General features: G+C 38.7%; 1 protein-coding gene across 1 annotated transcript in view; it reads right to left on the bottom strand.

Annotated features, from left to right (window-relative positions):
- Window positions 1-8,212: 8,212 nt before the first annotated feature.
- Window positions 8,213-16,929, bottom strand: part of megf11 (multiple EGF-like-domains 11) — a 69,730-nt gene continuing 61,013 nt past the window's right edge. The window contains exons 18-27 of the mRNA XM_068723631.1: window positions 15,327-15,455; window positions 14,550-14,678; window positions 13,720-13,848; window positions 13,388-13,516; window positions 13,059-13,295; window positions 12,654-12,814; window positions 12,504-12,567; window positions 11,174-11,212; window positions 10,317-10,523; window positions 8,213-10,063 (exon numbers count right to left, since the gene is read on the bottom strand). Coding sequence (XP_068579732.1) covers window positions 9,888-10,063; window positions 10,317-10,523; window positions 11,174-11,212; window positions 12,504-12,567; window positions 12,654-12,814; window positions 13,059-13,295; window positions 13,388-13,516; window positions 13,720-13,848; window positions 14,550-14,678; window positions 15,327-15,455 — 1,400 coding nt within the window. The 3' untranslated portion in view covers window positions 8,213-9,887. The remainder of the gene's footprint in view (window positions 10,064-10,316; window positions 10,524-11,173; window positions 11,213-12,503; window positions 12,568-12,653; window positions 12,815-13,058; window positions 13,296-13,387; window positions 13,517-13,719; window positions 13,849-14,549; window positions 14,679-15,326; window positions 15,456-16,929) is intronic.

The following is a 16,929-nucleotide window of genomic DNA, read 5'->3' as shown; positions in this document are numbered from 1 at the left end:
AGATTATATAGTGTTTAAAATAGTCGCCGATCAATTATATTTCAATTGACAAATACATTAAGCGTTTCAGCTCTATTTTACAGCCTTCTACCAGGAATAAAAAACTCAGACTACTTTTTGGTTGCCTAAAAGTAGTTACATTTAAATATATTAAGTCAAAATAATACTAATGTCAGCTCATAAAATAATATCCACCAATTGTTACTTTGTAATTGTAGAATGTGAATATGCCCAGATTGCTAAAAGCCCAAAATTCCCATAAAAGTACAGATATGACAGGTTATTATAATAATAATGATAGTAATACTAATAATAATACTTGTAGTAGTATATTGTTTATCATCAATTATTTAATAGAATGCCACCTTTCATGCTTTTTGCAATATCTTTCTGCCAAAATGGTTAACTGCAATTCAATATTTTTATTTCAACATTTTAGTCTGAGTGACACAGCATCTATACAATTGTGTGATGTAGTTGGCCACCTGGTTGCAAACGAAATCCCTTTTCAGAGACAATAAAGAAAGATTTATGATTGATATTTGCATCATATACATTGCATGCACAGTCTATAGGACTAATCTCTAAAATGTTAGATGAGCCAAGCATTAAGGAATACAACTGTTTCACTTAGACTAGGACTTGTGCAGGGCTTTAACTTTAACTTTAGAAGCTGCAGTCAACAGTCAGTCAAATTTGTGCAGAAAAGCAGCAGTGCCTGTAGCCAGAGAGAACATGGTCCATTGTCTTGCCCACTACTGCCCTTGTGTGGTGATCATCAAGACATACAGTTCCGTTGAAATTTACAAATGACCATATTTGTATACCGGAAAGATCGCAGAATTGACTGTGTCTTCTTTGATGTTGTAACTATATGTTTATGATGATGACATCCACATTGCAGATTTGTGGTCATGATAGTCACTAAATACATTTTTTTTTAAAAACATGACCTTTACAGAGAGTAAACAGTTGGAAAGTGAGATGTTACAATGGATGAAATATAGTATATAAGAGATGTAACATGGACTGAATCTATAAATGATAAATCACATTTTGCAAGGTTACCTTTGTCCCATTTGAGTAGAGAAGCAAATGTTGAATAAAGAATTTAAAAAGGAGAGTCTGAATGACAACTTGAATACTCAGCAGCAACAGACAATGTCCAGGGGTTTTCAATTGTTTGTGTGAGATTGAATCATACACAGACGGAAAGCCCTTGACACCAGTCAAGGATATCGGTAAATAGAAAAAGATGAATCATCTGCTTTCCTCCCAAGCTTCCTCGTCACACAGAGATGTTGCCTGGTATTTCAGATGTCAAGGTGTTTACAGGAAGTGAGATAAGGTGCTGGGCAAGTCCAATCTCTGAAGTCAAAATCATTCATTTGAGCTCAGACTATTGTCTAAATATCTGGTTATATGGAGACCTTCATAAAATGCCTTATAGACTTTACTGAAAAGTCCCAACATCACACTTTATCTGACATCCAACAGAGGCCTCCAAATCTTCCCTGTTTTACTGCTGTCTGGAAGATAAATAAACAAACAAACCAATTAAAAAAAAGGCTCAAGCCCCAAAAATGAAAGTTTCCATATCACACATCCTATTCTGTATCTTCTTGCCCCTGTGTATCATTTGTGATATTCCAATATGACTTTCATGATTGCACCATTGCTTTAATGTAAAACTCTTGGTTTTGTGAAATAGTAAATATTGACTAAACCAAAAACAGCAATTCAGCAGAGGTCTCCAACTCTACCACGATAGTGTTGTCTGGGATAAATAAAAAAACAACTCAAAAAGGTTCAAGAAAGTTTGTTTATTTGAAATGCATTCATACTAGCTGACAACAGTCATGTTGAAATGTAGTTTTCTTGTCTTCATTATGGAAGATCACTATATTATTTTGTGACCTAACAGAACAAATAATCTTCATTTAAAATATTACTGCTATACCGATATATGAATAATTTGAATGAAGAATCAGAAGACATTTAAAATGTTAAGGGCTCCCTGAGTAAGACTTTTTATATTACCTTGAAGGCTTGGTTCACATTTCTTCCAGTCTGTCTTAAAACACAATATTTACTTTACAATATTCATTTTTACAGCACTTCCAATGTAATGTGGGTGATGGGGGACAGAATCCTCATTCTCTGCAAAAATACATAAAAAAATGTATCTGAAGGAAATATGAGGCCCCAGCAGTCTAATAAAGTATTTTTCCCTTTTTGTGTTTCCCCTGACAGTGTTTCTTTGCTGAGTTGAAATGGAGGGATCGTAACACAAAGAGGGACATTTTGTTTTAAAAAATCTTCTCAGACAGTTGAGGCTTCATATTATCTTCAGATAAACTTTTGAATACATTTTGCTCAAAGTGAGGAGTGTGGATTTTGCCCCCATCACTGCTAATGGAAGCAGGTATCAGTGAAGTCTTAGTGTCCATTAGGAACAGGAGGAATGACTACAGCAAGAAAAAAACTGTTTCAACGCAGATATGGGTGTCTGACTATTGTTGCATTGGTTACTGACTGAAACATGAGACAATAAAGTATAGCTTCTGCAGAAACATATCAAATGACCTAGCTCAAGAGCAATAGATCAAAAAACAGTCAGCTTAAAACAGTCAGCTTCTGAGGGCGTTCCACTCCATCAAATAACAAGGAGAATGGAAAGATGAAGGCCTGTCAATACCTCCAATATGTCTTCTGTCAAAGGGAAGAAACAGAGCAACCATGGCAACAGCCTATTTTGAAAAAGTAAACTTCCTATTGCAAAAAGAAGAAGCCAAACAGGGTGATTTGAACAGTCTGAGCCTCTTTTACAAACATGTGACAGACAGAGAGAAGGACGTTTCACAGGAACAGCATCTTCTGTTTTCACTTAGGATATTTACAAGGAGCTACAGTTGTGTTGCGGCTTATTTTGAGAATTGAAATCAGACCAATACTGTGGCAGCTTTACTTTGGTCTGTCTTATGTAAATACAATCTGTCATCTTTGAGTTGTGAGACAGCCTGTCATTAGTCATGACTAATAAGACCACTATGAATCACAGACACAGATTTAGTCAATATCTCTGCTGAAAAATACAGATGGAGTTACCTTATAATTGAGACTGCTCCACTGATGGTGTGAGTCTATCGTTGGTGGTAATTTACATGGTCAAGAGAAAAAAAAAATGTTTTTTAAAACTATTGAAATAAGCTTCAATAAGGCTGGAAGAACATCTATCAGCCAGCCTGATATAACTAACAGAAAATACTGTATATTACTATGATAATATTTCCTAAAAACTGCATCACCTTTGTGGAGGTAAACTGACATGACGCATTAACTTTTACCATTTGTTCATGTATTTTATTATCTTCTATGCATATGCAAATACATGTGTAACACATCCTTTGGGAACAGTCCTCGTGGTTACACAACGTGATTACAGTAGCTAATGGTTCTTGTGTTATTATGTGTGTGTGTGTGTGTTTGTGTGTGTGTGTGTTTGTGTGGCATATCATTGTCAATCTGGAGCAGGATGTATCGGCTAAGGTTAGGGAGCGGGCATAAGTATCATCCATACAAGCTTTAAGAAAAACAAAGTAAAGCTTGTTGATGATTAGGTATGGTTGCAGCAAGGCCAATTATGACCTATATATGACCGTCTTGTATAAGAAGCACAGGGGCTAATCGCGTGTTGTTTCTTTGTCCTGTAGTACTAAAAGAAAACTCCCTTCGACGAGACACTTCTTTTTGACCTCTCTGTGAAGGTATGGTCTCTAATATATTTTGAATCTTCAACCCATCAGTCCTAGCCATAATTCAGAAATATTAGTCACTTAAAAAGTTTGAAAGCTTTTTATTTTATCTTAGGTGTCAGTATGAATTCATTACTATTAGTTATTTACAGGATTTCAGGTAACCATAGAACAACTTCTGATTAAATGTCAGCCACAACAAACCTGGAGCTAGTTGAGCATTTCATGCTTTGTCATGTTTTGTATTTGTATTTTCTGTTGGGATTTTAGTTGGGAGGGAATAATCGGGGGCATCCACAAAGAAAGAAAACTCTGTACTCACTTGTTACTGGTTTTATCTCTTCTTCCTCTCTCACACGTGGTCACAATGTTTTCCCCCTGGTGGCCAATAGGCGGAACAGCAGTTTTTATTTATTTATCTAAACGCCTCTCCTTTTTCTTTTGTTTCAGTTCACTTATTTCCAATCATTTCTAGCAGGAGTTTTTTTTTTATTGTTCTCAGGGAGGGACTATGCTTATGACTAATGAACGCTACTTTAATTAGAGCTTTCATAATGGGGGCACTGTGAAGCCCTTTGAACTGTCATTAAGGGCTACAGCATGAACACCTAGCTTCACCTAATAATGATATTCTAGCTGCCTGACTAAATCCTGATATAATTCACAATATGACTTGGGATTGGATAAACTTTGGCCTTCAAAGTGGGTAAACAATTTACACTTAAATGAGTTTAATAATAAATAACCCTTTTGCTCGTTTATGTTATGAAATTATAAGGCAACTGATTCAATTTAAATATTTTAATATTTTAATAAGCATGTTTCTGCATAAAGTTGATCATCTATCTCCCTGCTACATTCACCTCAGTAAGTGGGTATATACTACAATGAGTTCATGGATGTAGATGATATTGCTAAATTCCACCAAACTTGTGACAAGAGTAGTAATCAGCTTTTGCTCAGACAAATGTCTGAATTGTCCCAGTTTATACTAATATGTAAACGTCCAGAGTGTTCTCACGGACTCCTCCTAACCTCTCTATTTATTCTAATTTAGACTAATCTTTAAAGGGATTATTGGTGTGGATATGCGTGTGTAAAGGTACATTTTGAGTTTGGGAGCAGTTATAGACAAGGAAGAAGTGAAAATGATCACCCTCACTGGGATGAATACTGATTATGCATTAAGAGTGGCCAAGTAAAGATCCAGCTCTAGTGTGATGGATCCTCACAGTTCCTGTAGCAGGACGTGACTGCAATAAAGATCTGCAGCTGAGCTCTGATACGGACTCATCCACAGCAGAGTTCAGTCAAATGGCACATGCACTATTAAACTGAGCACAGATTAAACTCCTGATTTCTTCTGGATAATACAAAACTTTAACAGAGGTAGTTGTGTGCCAATCCCTTCAAAAATGTTTTGTGTTCATTTTTCCTCACCCCACATAAATCTACCACTGTGGCTCTAAACAGCTGAAGTCAGACTGAAGTGAAGGTGACAGGTTATCCAGCAGCAGTGTGGTCAGCATCCAGGTACAGCCTCTTGAGAATAAAATAAAGGTGGGACTCTGTCAGAGCATTTAGAGGTATTGCCTCTTCCCGGTGGCAGCTTCTGTGAAAAACAGCTTCGGCTGAAAGATGTAGCTGACAGGCTGACTGCAGCAGAAAGGATTACGCCCAAAGCCTGCATTAGTAAGCGAACGTCCCTGCAGTTCTTCGTTGGCTCTGCAATATTTTACATTTTAATAATCAGCTGAAAGACAGTTCTACCTCCAATTGATACATTGTCCAGGCTGTTTTATTCAATGTGTTGCATGCTACACCGTATGAACCTTCTGAGGGATATTTTTACATGAAACTCTTCGGCTTCTGGCCTGAAAAGAAACATGCGCTCTTTTTTGCTAATGTTTGTTGTTATGACACAATTTTATATTTTCTGTTAGTTTGGTAGACAAGGGCTTTGTATATTACAGATAAAAGTACCATTTTCCAGCAAACCCTTTTCCTTAGTATGTGAACCTTTATTCAAATACATATATTGTTTGGGAATTTAACACTTTTCAACTTAAACATATTAAAGTTACTGTTCACTTTCTGTCTGCTTCCATGACAACGAGAATGAGGGTTTATTGATATTTAACTTGTACATTCACACTTTTGTGAGGTGTGCGAGGGGTTCACTATTTTTCTTTTCTTGTAGGTTTTTTTCTTTGTTATTGTAAAATGTTCTTATTTTATTCTTCTGCACGTTATTTGTTGCTTTAAGAATTTTAATGTTTATTTAATAAAATGTGCTACATATATTAAATTGAGTTGCCTTTTTACACCAGAAAACATGCAATGCAAAATTGTCAATAGTGAGATAATCGGGTGATAATATGCAACTAACTTTGTATAAATTATACAAATTAGAAAACAAATCTTTCCTCTGAAACAGTTGATGCTGCTACAGGAAATTAGAAATGATGGAGCATGATTGTGTACAGATGTGAATGTGTCAGTGAGACTATTAATCCTCGGAGCAGAGGAGGGAAATAACTTTACAATTACATATTTAATGGTCAATGTACTTTGCATTGAAACTTAATCCAGATTGGTCCAGATTGGTTGAACAATGAGAAAAAGGCTCAATAAATCAAAAAATGTGCTTTTTCTACTATCACGGTGACTCTGTGTTCTCCAGATACATTTAAACACGAGTAGTAGTTTCAGCACCTTTTTTAGGAAGTCGTGCTGGGAGACATTTCATTTTCACACTGTTTAAACTTTTCACCTTTCTGCCCTGCTGTCAATCTGACGTCGAATAAATTGAATAAAATCTCTGTTCTGTTGGCGTCTTTAACTCTCGGTCCCCTCTGAGCTGTGAGAAATCACATTAATTGTTGGGAGGATATTCAACAAGCTGCAAAATCGAAATATCTCTCTCCCACTGCAGTGTGACCTTGTATTTTCATGCTTCTCTCTCTTTCAAGCGCTCTCTGAAGTACTCGGTTGTATTTGGTCCATCAGGTTCTTGACTTACTGGCTGCATTTCCTTGCAGGAAATTACTCAGGGCTTGTTGGCTGTCGGCAGCATGTCTGTCATGTGTAGTGCTCAGAAAGGCTGCTTCTTACTATGAGTTACTGTGGTTAACTATGCATTGTTTTAACTGCATAAGATGCATGTTTTCATGAATATAGTGACCACGCTGTGGCTAAAGGAACTAAATAACTGTGCTAGGAGTTCAGTGCATTCATAGAAAAGACTGCAGTCATGTAACATATGCGTTAAACTGCTTTTAAATGTTATAGATTTTTAGATTTAGCACACCAGACAGGAAATTAAAAAGTAGCTTCACACCCCCTAACAATTCTGTCTTTGCATACCTCCAATGCTTTCATACTCACCTTACTGCAGTGATGTAGGCTACAGTTCAGAGGTGAAACGGGCTTGAAACCTTCAACCATAGCCTTTTTTAAAGCTAAATTATGCAAAAAAAAAAAAAAAACTGTCAGCACTACGTTTATTTGAAATGCAACATTGGTGGAGATACCTGTGCAGTGTTCAAAGAAGAAGCCTATTCAGATCCTTTAAGAAAAGGTAGCTATACCAATGTGTAGAAATACTGCATTGCCAGTAAAAGTCCAGCATTCACAATTTTACTTAAAGGTCCTAAAAGCTAAATTGGGAGCAAATCTACTGCCTCTCAACATGACGACAGCTGAGTCGGCGGCTCTCAGCTAACAGTGCAAACAACGAATGTGCTGACAGAGCTAACAATGTTTACCTGAGGGGGAACCGGAGGGTTGGTGCTAGTTTAAGCTACACAGCTGTCAGTCAGGACGGCGTTATCAGCTGTAACCACTGTATGCGAGTAGTGCAGTATGGCGGCCGTGAGTTAGACAGTGAGGGACGCTCACAACGAAAAAGCTCGGACACAGACGGAGAGACTTAATTCTCTGCACAGGAAGACATTACTCCACTATAACTTTACATGCCAAATATATGTTTGCTATTTTTATGTATTATATAATTGGATTAATAAATAAAAAGACATTTTGAAAACATCTTCACAGAACTTAAAAATAATAAAACGCTGTTTAAATTACAAGTTATACAGAACTGTGAAACCTACGATGCATAAATCCTGTGATAACCTCTCCGAAAAGCTTATTTAACATGGGAGTACTTTGACAAAATGTCCCTTTTCATGAATCAAGAAGCAAGAAAAATGTGAGGCCATGATTTTTCTGGACAAGATTTTGGCACCCAGTAACAGACATTAGTAACATTTCCTATTTGTTAGAGTGGAATCCTTCATTCATCAGGCTTGTCAACATTCATTGGCATTCATGTTTCAATATTCAGAGCAACAGATGAAGAGAGACATATCCTGTTTAACATTCGACACAAGACGTAAATTCATCTTCTATCTATCCAGGTATTAACCTGACCAAAACATGTTTCTGATGGCAGAATAGGCTTTTAATTTGAAACGTATGTACCAAAACAACAAGCAGCATTGATATGACAGCAACTGGAAAAAACCTTCTTCGGAGGAAAAACAGTCACGTAAAATATGATCCACTGTCACCACACTGGTCAAAGATGTCATAATGTCCAGCACTAATGAATTGCTGTCTGGGCATCGATTGTCAACATGTTATTGCTTCTACAGAGGGTGAAATGGAATTCACATAGTGAATGAATAAATTCAGTTCAATTAATAAATAATTTAATTTGCCTGATACAAACAGAAAATATTTTAGAAATGGACTTTTTACATACGGTGTGGTTCCCTTTGTAAATACTTTGTGGGTCTTGACTTGGTCAGATAAAACCTTATTTTCAATTTACAATCCGACAGAGAGAGAAAGAACATTTTAAGTAACTTCAAAAACACACACAAAATGACACTGATCATCTCACAAGAAGATAAATTGTGTGTTATCTACATCAGTGGGTATCCATTATCTGATCATGCTCATCTTTTTTTTAATTCTAGTGTCACATTGATAAAAAGTCACCATCACTAATATAAATTAATAAATAAAGCAATTAGCTGTATAAATACAAAACATAAAAGGTCAAAGTAATCCCTTTTTAACACCCAATAATTAAAAAATGTAAACTAAGACATTTGCAAGAAAAATGCTTTCACATAGAAAACAACACAATATCTGATACCCTCATCAGTGTGGGGAGAAAATCCAAACTTGAGACCTACTGTATGTGTGTATCGCTTAGTAACGGCATAATGCTTAAACACTGGTGACCTGAATGCATCTCTGGATACACCAGGCCTCATTTACACTGCAACTTAAAAGAAGCTCTGGAGTTACACACAAAATGTTACGCCTTAGTTTTAACTGTGTGATCATTCCTGGATAACAGTGAATAAAAGGACCATTACAATATTTTACGATTTATCCATGCTTTATCAGACTTGGATCACTCTCAGCCGCGTTTCCATGTTTCACATTTAGAACAGAGAGTTCTCTACTATTTGACTGAACATTTCTTCACCTCAGAGCAAATGATCATAATCTCTTCATGTCAGCTGTGTTGTGATCTGTAGCTGCTGCACACAGTAACAATTCACAAACTCTGATGTCTGTATGTAGTAAATCTTCACCTGCTTTGAAATGGTCAAGGTTGCCATACCTTCCTTCCTGTGGAGAAAATCACTTCCGTTTATGGGGCATTATAAACACTTGGCTGCTCCAGAATAGTAAACCTATATCATGGGCTTAAAATGAGCGTGAGCTCTCTCCCTGTAAATAATCTGTCCACCCAATCCATGTGTGCTGCCCTTAGCACTGTTTGGAACCATTATGTTCCACTTCAGGAGGTCCATAAAGAGGCCGGGCAGCAGTTTGAATGATCAGTTCTATAAGAAAATAAAATGGTTGAATGGTCGCTGGTGTGTGTGACACTCTTTCCTCCCCTCTCTCCTTCAGGGCCACAGAAAAAGTGTAAGTGAGGGAGCCAAAGAGTGCAGGGTCCAGAAGAGCTGTGGCTGTCCCTCCATCTCAACATTTCAGTATCTAATTGAACACACTCGGAGACAGAGGGAGGGCCGTTGGTTGAAAGTTGGCTGACCGTTGCCTGGATGCCGACACCCTTTCAGAGCCGGACGGAGGGTTCGCCCTCTAGAGCAGGGAGCTGGGGCTTTCTGGGGGAGGCGGGGGTGTGTGTGTGGGGCTGTGACGCATGGGCAGTATGTCATAGTGGCTGGGGATGTGGCTGCTGCGAGGGAGGTCATAGGGGCTTTGGGAAAAGCCGGTGGCCATTCCATTGGGTCCCTGCAGGACACTCACTGTTGGCTCTGTGATAGTTTAGGAAAGAAGGAAGGAAACAAGTCGGAGAGGTAGGTAAGAAACACTGAGGCTCAAGAGTGGCAGGCACAGGATGAGGAACAAAGGAGAAAAGAGAGGTGCATGCAATCGAGAGGCGGCTCACATTTCCTCTTATCAAGACTTACAAAGTCTGTACAGGCTCACAGCAGGGGACATGACCAGAGAGGCTATAAGCTGCAGGACCCTGTTGAGCTCCACACACCAGAGCAACAACACACTCACCAACATCATAGACATTCCTGCTTGCACTGCCCAGGAGGGTGGCAGTGCCTCCAAAGGGCACCTCACGGTGGGAGGGGGACTTCATCTCCACATAGCTGCTCTCTGTGTGCTTGCAAGCCAGCCCTGGTGGGTCTCTAATGGTCGCGTATGGATTCTCACTATTCAGGGAGCAGGAGCTGTTGCCGCACATGGAGCCCTTGATGTAATCTGCAGTAGCCGCGAGACAAGGACATATTCAGCATCAACAAAGATGGATGGATTGTCACTGACTTATTGCAGTGGTATTAATGCTGGACTAAAATTTAAACAGACAGAGTCTGCGGCCTGGAGAATGGCAATGACTATCGTTGCCATTCTGAAAAAGTTGTACTTCTTTTGTCTCCGACAGGTGACAAATGGTGGTATATAGTAATCAGAGTACAAAGGGGAGAGAGTTGAAGGCTCATCTCATCCATAACAGTCTCATCAGTCTGATAAGAGGCCTCATTAGAGACCGCAGCAAAGCTCCTTCAGACCACTCTCCACACCCCTGGGTCCCCCACATTCACAGTACTGGGCACTGAGCCATGGAGAGCAATAACCGTTGGAACAAAACCTTAGCCCACCATGATCTTGTCCAAAGCACAGAGAGTTTTCACATAAATCATGGAGAATATAAGGATATGGGATTTTGGGTCAGAGAGTCTCTGAGGGGAATAGAAACCAAATGGGGAAATTGATACATGGGATGTTGAGCATAAAAATAATTTTGTAATATTGGTGCTGGTGAAGCTGAACAGGATTCCACACGCAGTATGTCTGCCCACACACCCACACACACACACACAAACTAAACTAAAATTAAATTAATGACTTACCTTGTTTGGAGCCTCTCTGTGTTTCTCCCTGTTGAACATCTGTAGCAAATGTCAAAACATGATAGTCAAACACAACATTTGAATTCATTCCCCTAATGTGAGAGGGTTGACAGGGAATACATCATTAAAAATGTTCAATGTAGTATGTCTTTATTTAGAAGAATACGAGAAACATGAATTTGAGGAGATACTGGATGTTTCACCTGCTTGCTATCACATTCCCCCAAGACTTACAAGCTTATATAATCAACTGTGGTCATAACGGGATACTTGCCAAACAACAACACATCACGAAGAGAGGACAAGCCTGTTAAGGCTACATCAGTCCATTACTTAAGTACAGCAGGATGTACATCCAAGACTTTTTTTTTTTAAGAGGGACCTGTCATTATGATTGATCTGCTGTCTGCTTTAACACAAAATCAAAATGTGCAGATTGAGATATCTTTTAAGTAAAGCATTACAAAAAAATGAATCATAGATTTTGGGGATTTTGCATGTCGCTCAGCAGTAACAAGCCTGAAATCCATATATATATATATATATATATATATATATATATATATATATATATATATATATATATATATATACATATATGTATATATATATATATATACATATATATATATATATACGTATATATATATATATATATATATATATATATATATATATATATATATACGTATATAGACATATATATAAGAGTTTATTACATGTACAGTATTTGTCTCCTACGAAGACATTTTATATTATTACAACTGTGTTTTACTATATTGTCATTCATTATATGTTTATACACCAGTCCTAATGCCCACAGAAGGAGGAGCTGTAGGTTTTGAAAAATACATTAATCATTATTTACACTTGCTCACAACTACATTGCAGAGTGTTATAAACCCCTTATGAAATGTTAATGTATTGTTTATAAGGTTAAAATGTGGGTTTTTAAACCAGAAGTAATTTTTTTTGTGACGCTTAATTTTAATTCACAACCAAGGAGTGTAGTATCTGACCCAGTGTAAGCCATCACTGAGAAATGTGCCACTGGGGGAAGTGAAAGAGGACTAATGAGCCCACAGTCAACCCTATTCACCTCCTCACCACAGCTTTCTCTGTCCCACCCGCATATCTTATCAAAATCAGAGCAAAGGTTATGTCTAACAAGAAACCCCTGGTTCATCTTCATTCACAGGAGGGTCCACACTGGTGCCTATATGAGGTTTGTGCTAACGACACAAGGGTCTTTGCCCTTGAAGTAAGGATTCTACAAAGTCCAAACATCCCGGCTGTATGTGGAGTGTTATAGTAAGTAAGAGAAACTGACCGAGGTCGTTGAGGTTGCAGTAGGCTCTCCATTCTGAGCCATTTCGACTTTTCAGAGTGCTTGACTGAAAGAAAGAGCACAGTTTTTGTGTTGCTTTTATACTGTAGTATGATTAAATTGTATGTTAATACATGTTGAGAGTGGCCATACTTTGAGGGTCAGAGTGCCATCCAGGTTGCTGGAGATGGTTGAGACAACGTTACACTGGGCCACAGTGTGGTAACTAGGGTTGGAGAAGCACTGGCCACTGCTGCCCTGGCTCTGATTGACCTCAGCGGCGCTGGTCCTCATCGCAACAGTACTGCCACACTCTGAGGGTTCAAACAACAGGTGAGATGCCCAAAGCGAAGCTGGTTTTGACCAACCAACACCCCAAATACATTCAGATTACTATCATACAAGGCAATGAAATGTTTGGTATTTTTGCTTGAGAAATGAAATTTCTCGCCTAATCGATTAATTCACTAATCATTGCAGCTCCACATTTGTCCATCGCAGTATGCAGCATCCGTCCACAGTGAGCATATATTTTGAGTGGTCTGTAAAACATCTTACCAGACAGGGAATAGTCTGTGTTGGTGATGTGCATCGCCTGTGTGTAGGACACACTGGGCTGGATCTCATGGCCTTTGTCCCTCTGCCTCTGTCTGTACCACACAAACAGGCTGAGCATGGCCATAATGATGAGGAGTAGAAAGATGACACCCATGACGGCCCCTGCCGACTGTCGCTCAGAGCCTCGTGCTGGGCTAATCTTGGTGTACGGGTTCAGCTCCTCCATCATCAGAGCTGCTACAGAAAAAACACAGATCATTGGTTGTTTACACATCAGTATTTGAGTGGTAATACAGTGATGAGCCTCGATCATCTCGATCACCTCTCACCTTGATCACAACGGATGCCTTTATATCCGGGGCTGCAGTAGCACGTTCCAGTCACATAGTCACAGGTAGCATTGTTCAGGCACTCACACAGCTGCTGGCAACCATATCCAAACGTACCAGCAGGACACTCTGCATGGGAGAGAGGTGCATTACTACATCCATCAAAATTAATGCACTTAGAGTGGGAGACAAAGTGTTTATAGAACACACACACATACACACACACACACACACACACACACACACACACACACACACACACACACACACACATACACACACACACACAGAGTCATTTTGCTCAGTGCTAAAATGTGTTGGGCCCACTCAACTCTGCTCACAGCTCGTCCCAATGAAGCCTGTTCGACAAGCACACTGGCCAGTGATGTGGTCACAGTCTGCGCCGTTTTGGCAGCGACAGACTTCCGAGCAGTCCCTGCCGTAGAACCCTGAAGGACAGCCTGGGACAGAGATGTATAAAATGTTGGGGTGGGAGGGGTGGAGAAAACAAAGGGAGGGGAAAACAATGTAAAGAGTCAAGGTCATATTGCAGGGAGCCACGGAAATCAATACTATTCAATGTGTCTGCAGCATACTCAATAAAGGACAATGTGAATTAAATGAAAGATTTCCTGCTTCAGCAGAAAGTCTGGTTAACATGTCAATGTAACATGTAGGTGCAAATAAAGAACAAGACAACTGGAAATAGTAAATATATATATTTATATATATATATATATATATTTATATTTATATATATATATATTTATATTTATATATATATATATTTATATAAATATATATATAAATATATATATATATATAAAATATGTGAGAGAAAAAGGAAAACGGCTAAAACAAAAGACATTTCCATGCACAACAGCAGGACCCACAAGAAAAAGACCCTTAGGGTGATATATAATGTAATTCAAATTAGTTGACTGATGTAGATGATATGCACTAGCCGTTGGTGAATGACTGGAATATATAATTAGCAAATGAATGAAGTGACCATTAGTGTCATTCCTTAGAAAATTGCAAATAAAAATCACCTAGTTGCCCGGTCTCTAAAGAAATGATTCTCACTTGTCATCTACTGCAGTTCTGTTTGAGTGCCAGTAGATGCCACTGTGTGTCTATTAACTGGATGGGAGAGACTCACGCTGTGTGCAGTAGAGTCCGGTCCAGCCGGGGCTGCACCTGCACTCTCCATCATAGGCGCTGCACTGGGCTCCGTTGTGACAGTTACACGAGTTGAGACAATCAGGGCCCCAGTGCCCAGAGGGACAGGCTGCAGACGCCAGAGAGACAGTCAAGCTCACGGTCACACACCCTCCCACACAAACTCTATGCCCCTATGCATACATGAAACACACAACACTGAATTTTGAGGAAATGCCTAAATATTTTCCACACATACAATATTGTCACTAGCCCATTAGTTAAAGTTAAGTGCAAGACTACTATCTCCCATAGGAGAAATTTGTCACGGAAGTTGGGAAATTGCTGCATCACGACCAGACGAGGAGACGACGAGCAGATGTGTTAGGTTAAATAACTTAAAAGCACTGGCGATGTAACATCCATCTGATAATAACTTTTTTTTGCTTTAATTAGTTATTGCAATAAAAATAACACACATTAATTTTCCATGGCATGACGTCTTAAAGCTCTGCTAATGATCTTTGGCCTACAGCGCTGTAAATCAGAGAGCACAATGTATTGTAACAATCACTTAAGAAAGCTATCAGTTTTAAATCAGCTGGGGATGAGGGTATTTCTTGGAATATGTAGGTTCATGAAAATGATTAATGAGTATAAAGGTAATGTGAGGTATAAGGTTTGTGAGGGAGAAATTAGGAGTGGAGACAGACAATGAGAGGGAAAAAATCGGACAAAAAAAGGTAATCAAACACAGGATGGAAGAGAAAAGTCATACCGTGAGAGCAATCCTCTCCTATCCATCCAGGGAAGCATTGGCAGGAGCCATCGATGGGGTTGCAGGTGCCGTTGTTGGTACAGAGGCAGATCTCAGCGCAGACCCTCCCATACCTGCCACTTGGGCAGACTGCAAAACACACAAACACAAAAAAACACTTCACAAAACAACCCTCATCTGCATATTATCACTTACATTCAAAGACTAGTAAAATCGATTAATATTATGACATCAAACTCATTCTGTGAAAGGTTGTGTAAACATATTCCTCTCATGGATAATACTGTTTTATTTGAGTGGACATGAAGTGAAGTGATCTGTTTAAACAAAAGGAGGAGTCAGTCACTGCCTCCAGTGGCACAACTGCCCCATTTCCGCTCACTAGAGTGGGATGAGTGATGTGCCACAGAATTAAAATAGACCATGTACACAGACCACTGTATACATTTTTTATGAAATTAATATTTCAATGCTCTCTGGCACTCTTCAATAAAAGATCTCATTTCCAATGAAGCCTCCATTGTGTTTTCTTGTTGGCCCGTGAGACAAATTGTACCAAGGTGTGTATAACCATCAGGATCAGGCAGCAGCAGCACCAGCAGATACATCAAAGGTCTTATAAAAAAAGAATAGCCCAGCGTAAGAAATATCAGATAAGGTGGCTGACTGTGATAGAAATGGGTCTCACTCATTTTAATGTGAGGTGATTTTAATGAATACATTTCAACTGGCTTTCCCCTCTTCTTGAGAGCTCTTTCAAGCTCCTTCAAGCAGGTTGTCATTAGGCCATGAGGTTGGCTTCCCCATACTGCTGCTTCTGGGATTCAAGGCTCAACACACTGGGAGAGCTTCATTAGGCTGGGACTTTGTGTGCTGGACACAGGGCGAGTGAGGACGCAAGTTGTGCATGTTGTTGGCCACCTTCGTCCCTCGTGGCTTAACGCCTTCTCACCAGTAATTACAGTCCAGACAAATTAGGGCTCTTTTCTTTTCTTTTTTCAGCTAACCTATTAAACTTTTATTTGTAAGACATTGCTCAAAGCCATGACAGAGAATTAAAAAGTTTCCCATTGCCTTTCTGTAATTTATTAAAAAAAATACTGAATCATTAAAACCAAATCTACAGTACGTTTATATGTAGGTGTCATTTCTAAACACGTGATGGAGAGCAGAATCCACTACACTTTGAGGATACGTTGACACAACACATACCCTTGGTCACATAAAGCATCGCATGAGTCAATATTGGACAAATGGTTAACATATCTGCTTTTGAATAGATGATACTTTGAATTTAAATTAAACATTTAACATGTCAACCCAAATATTTAACATGTTGACATATTTACATGTCTCAATCTCTTTATGAGTTTCCTTTAAAATGTCTGAGGCTTTAATACAACAATGCTAATGACTACATCATCATGAAAAACACTTTTTTACAAATAACACATTTATGATATTGTCAACACTCTTGTATTTAAAATGTATATAAGATGTGATAAAAGTACTCATGATTTTGAAAAGTACAAAACCTTAATCAAACACATCTGAGGCTAAAATAATGAACTGTAAGGATGTTTTCTGTCAACAAGATCTACCT

This window comes from Cebidichthys violaceus, unplaced genomic scaffold (assembly GCF_023349555.1).
Source record: "Cebidichthys violaceus isolate CVI_PGR_0920_01 unplaced genomic scaffold, fCebVio1.0.p SCAF_3, whole genome shotgun sequence".
NCBI classification, from domain to species: Eukaryota; Metazoa; Chordata; class Actinopteri; order Perciformes; family Stichaeidae; genus Cebidichthys; species Cebidichthys violaceus.
Note: the sequence above shows the minus strand (reverse complement) of the source record. Positions and strands in the feature narration are given on the sequence as shown.